The sequence below is a fragment of the Agelaius phoeniceus genome, chromosome 6, assembly GCF_051311805.1.
Source record: "Agelaius phoeniceus isolate bAgePho1 chromosome 6, bAgePho1.hap1, whole genome shotgun sequence".
Classification (NCBI taxonomy): domain Eukaryota; kingdom Metazoa; phylum Chordata; class Aves; order Passeriformes; family Icteridae; genus Agelaius; species Agelaius phoeniceus.
In genome coordinates this window covers 10860557-10864204 of record NC_135270.1, presented here as the reverse complement: position 1 = coordinate 10864204, position 3648 = coordinate 10860557, and the positions used below count along the sequence as shown (strand labels likewise).

General features: G+C 62.0%; 1 protein-coding gene across 1 annotated transcript; it reads left to right on the top strand.

Moving 5' to 3' along the window:
- The first annotated feature begins 489 nt into the window (after window positions 1-489).
- On the top strand, window positions 490-3497 carry LPXN (leupaxin). The gene is made up of 9 exons (XM_054635252.2): window positions 490-596; window positions 1346-1449; window positions 1562-1617; window positions 1832-1937; window positions 2013-2162; window positions 2242-2415; window positions 2489-2570; window positions 2758-2906; window positions 2987-3497. The coding sequence occupies exons 1-9, from the start codon at window positions 584-586 to the stop codon at window positions 3251-3253; spliced, it is 1101 nt and encodes a 366-aa protein (XP_054491227.1). The 5' UTR covers window positions 490-583; the 3' UTR covers window positions 3254-3497.
- The last annotated feature ends 151 nt before the right edge of the window (window positions 3498-3648 follow it).

Genomic DNA, 3648 nt, shown 5'->3' with positions numbered 1-3648 from the left:
ACCAAACAAAAGCCCAAAGCACACACCAAGCCATGTGCACCCACCTCTGGCACTGACATCCCCCCAGTCCCTTGGAGCTGTTTCCACATCCACTGCCTGCTCCCAGCAGTGCCAGGAGATTTCTCTGCCAAAAAGGGATTTGCTGTTACCTGGGAATGGATGACGAGGCTCCAGAAGCATCCCCCAAAGGCAAGGCTCTGCTGGAAGGTGACAGCACTGCTCCATCATGCTGCCTCAAATTTATTTCCACCCAGCACAGGGACGCCATCCCTTGTCACACGTGGCCAGTGGCTTCTGGACAGGGCTTGGGTCAGCAGGACATCACGTCCTGGCTCCTGGAGCTCCTTGGGCAGCCCCTTGGCCAGTTTCTCCCCTCTGCAGCCCCTGCCTGGGCTGTTTGTGGCTCCCTGTGCCCCAGCTGTACCCATCACACGTGGTGCATGCAGCCCACAGAGGAAACCCTGGGTGACAAACCCCGGCGCGGGGGGCGGAGGCGAGACCGGAACAGAGCCGGCGCAGCCTCTGCTGCCATCTCAGGACCTCGGGGGGCTGCCCCTGCCCTGCGACCCCACACCAAGGCAGGATGGAGGATTTGGGTAAGTTGAGCCTCTCCAGAGCTGATCCTGCAGCCAGGCCTGGCTTGGGGTCACACTTTTGGCAACTCCGGGGAGCCTCTTCCTTCCTGTACCTCAGGGCCGGGAGGGGATGACACTGAGGGGCAGCCTTGGAGCCCTGCTCCCTCCTGTGCCTCTCCCATCCCACAGGAATGATGGGGATGGTGGTCGAGCAAGCACTTGGCCAAAAATGGAACCAGCCTGAGAACAGGAAATGGGCTGAGGCAGCGCCACAACCCTGGCTGCACCCAGCGGGAGCTGGGAGCCATCCCTGGCCTGGGGTGGAGAACTGGGCTCAGCGGAGCAGCCACACTGCTGGGGGCATTCCCTGTTCCCAGTGTCAGGGACAGCCAAGGCAGAGGGGTGAAAGAGGAAAGTGCTCAGCCCACCTTGGGGGAAGTGGTGCTCTGGACACACAGGATGGGCCCAGGGTGAGCTTTTCCCTGCCAGGGCTTATGCTGGGTCAAGCTGAGGACTGGCAGAGGTTTCTTTGCTGGTCAGGGATGGTGTGGGGAAGCAGGACTCTGCCCCACTCACACTCTTTGGGAAGGTGGGCACATCCTGCACTGGGATGGGGGCCTCAGGGAGAGTGCTAAGGCCCCTTGGGGCTGGCAGCTGGCCAGCAGGACCTGCTGTGACCCTCCTTTTGCTCCTTAGATTTTGGGAGTGGTACAAGACCGCAGGGTAGGCAGATGGTGGCTGTGGGGCCTGACCTGGGTGTCTCTGTGCAGATGCTTTGCTGGAAGAACTGGAGCAGAGCTCCTGCCTGGCCTCCAAGGACCATGCACTGCAGGGACCAAGCTCCTGCCAAGATGCCCAGCATGGTACCCCAAAGGTAATGCCTGGGCACAGAGAGCCCTCATCTCATGATAGGGTGGTGGAGCTGGGCAGGGGAAGCTGCCAGGGGAGCACCCTGAGGGCTCTGCCACAAGGGTTTGTCCTTTCAGGTGCCACTGCCACCTCAAGCTCAGCCTCCAGGAGAAGGTTTGGATTCAGTGTACAGGTAAAAACAGCCATGGGAGGGCAAAGCTATCTGGGGCTGTCTGTTCCGTGCTGGGATTTGCCATCCAGGGTCACCTGGGACAGATTGTATCCTGCATACCTGCAGCGTTCCCTGTAGTGGCCTGTGGGAAAGGGCTGGGTTGGCAGAGGCAGAGGGGGTCTTGGTCCTGGCCTTGGGGTGAATACCACAGCATCTCCCCTCTCTGCCATGCCAGCACCCCTGTGCCAGTCCCAAAGCCGCTGCTCCCCTCGCCCCCACACACGGAGGCTGCCCGGCAGCTGGATGAGCTCCTGGCTGACCTGGGCCACACGCAGAGCAAGGTGAGCCTTGGCCCTGGGGCACCAGGCTGGGGGGTTTGGCCCTCACCCAGACCTCACCATACTCCTTCCTGGCAGCTGGCAGCTGCAGGGCAGGGAGCTGGGGTGTCCACGGAATCCTCACTGGACGACATGCTGGACAGCCTCACACGGGACCTGCAGGAGCTGGGAATCGCGGCCGCACCTGCCGGTGTCTGCGCCTCCTGCCGCAAGCCCATCGCTGGCAAGGTGAGCCCTCACTGCCAGCCTGGCACCCCTGGGCATCCCCCGGAGCTGCCCTCACAGCTCCTGTGCCTCCTCCTCACAGGTGCTCACAGCCCTGGGCAAAACCTGGCACCCCGAGCACTTCACCTGTGCCCGCTGTGGGCAGGAGCTGGACAAGCAGCCCTTCTTCGAGCAGGGCGGGCGGGCGTTCTGCGAGGAGGATTATCACCAGGCCTTCTCCCCACGCTGTGCCTACTGCGCCGGTCCCATCCGCGAGGTGAGGGAGTGAGTGACTCAGCCCCGGCCTCCCCTGCCTCCCCCCAGCCCCCTCACCTCTGCTTTTCCTGCAGAAAGTCCTCGCGGCCCTGGAGCAGACCTGGCACCCCGAGCATTTCTTCTGCGCCCACTGTGGGAAGGTGTTTGGAGATGAGGGTATGTGCCAAGGAACAGGTGCGGGGGTCTGGCCCACACCCCAGGTATCCCCTGCTCTTGTACTTATTGCCCCATCCGACAGCTCCCCATAGTCTCTCCTTTGCCTCCTATCCTGGGTACCACCGTGTCCATATCCCAGTGTGAGCCATCCCCAGGTAGGTGCCCATCCCAAATCCCCTCCCTGCAGGGTTCCTGGAGCACAATGGGAAGCCGTACTGCCACGAGGACTTCCTGGCCATGTTCGCCCCCAAATGCCAGGGCTGTGAGCGCCCTGTCATTGACAACTACCTGTCAGCCCTGCAGGGTGTCTGGCACACCGAGTGCTTCGTGTGCACGGTGAGTGGGACGGCGGGGATGAATGCACGTACTGGGGGTGTTTCCAGGGCCACACCAGCCTTCCTCTCTCCTTTCCCCAGGAGTGCCTGACTGGCTTCAGCGGCGGGTCCTTCTTTGAGCTGGAGGGGAGGCCCTACTGTGAGCTGCACTTCCACCAGCGGCAGGGCAGCATCTGCCACGGCTGTGGCCGCCCCGTCACCGGGCGCTGCATCACGGCCGCGGGGCGCAGGTACCACCCCGAGCACTTCATCTGCTCCTACTGCCTGGGCCGGCTGCACAAGGGCACCTTCTGCGAGCGCGGTGACAAGATGTACTGCCAGCCCTGCTACGACAAGCTCTTTCTGTGAGCCCCAGGTGCCCAGCACGCAGCCTCCCTGCCTGGATGGCCCCAGCACAAAGATCACTGTCCCTGCTGACCCAAACACACCTCACATCCCACCCATTACACATGCCTGGTGCTGGTCCCACTCAGCCAATTGTCCCCAGCTTTGCTGCTGCCAAGCCAGGCATCATTCCTTGCCCCCCTCCCTGCAAGACATCCCTGGCATTGCTCCTTGGACCTGAAGCAATAAAATACCTGGTACTGCCTTCTCTCTGCTTACTGGTGGCTTTGGGGACAAGGGTGCAAGGCAAGGTGGGAGGGCTGGGAAATACCACATGATTTGTCACAAATTTTTCCACCACTCCTGGAAAAAGGAGCTGGGTCCAGCAGCAAAGAAAGACCAAAGGGGGCAGGCACACA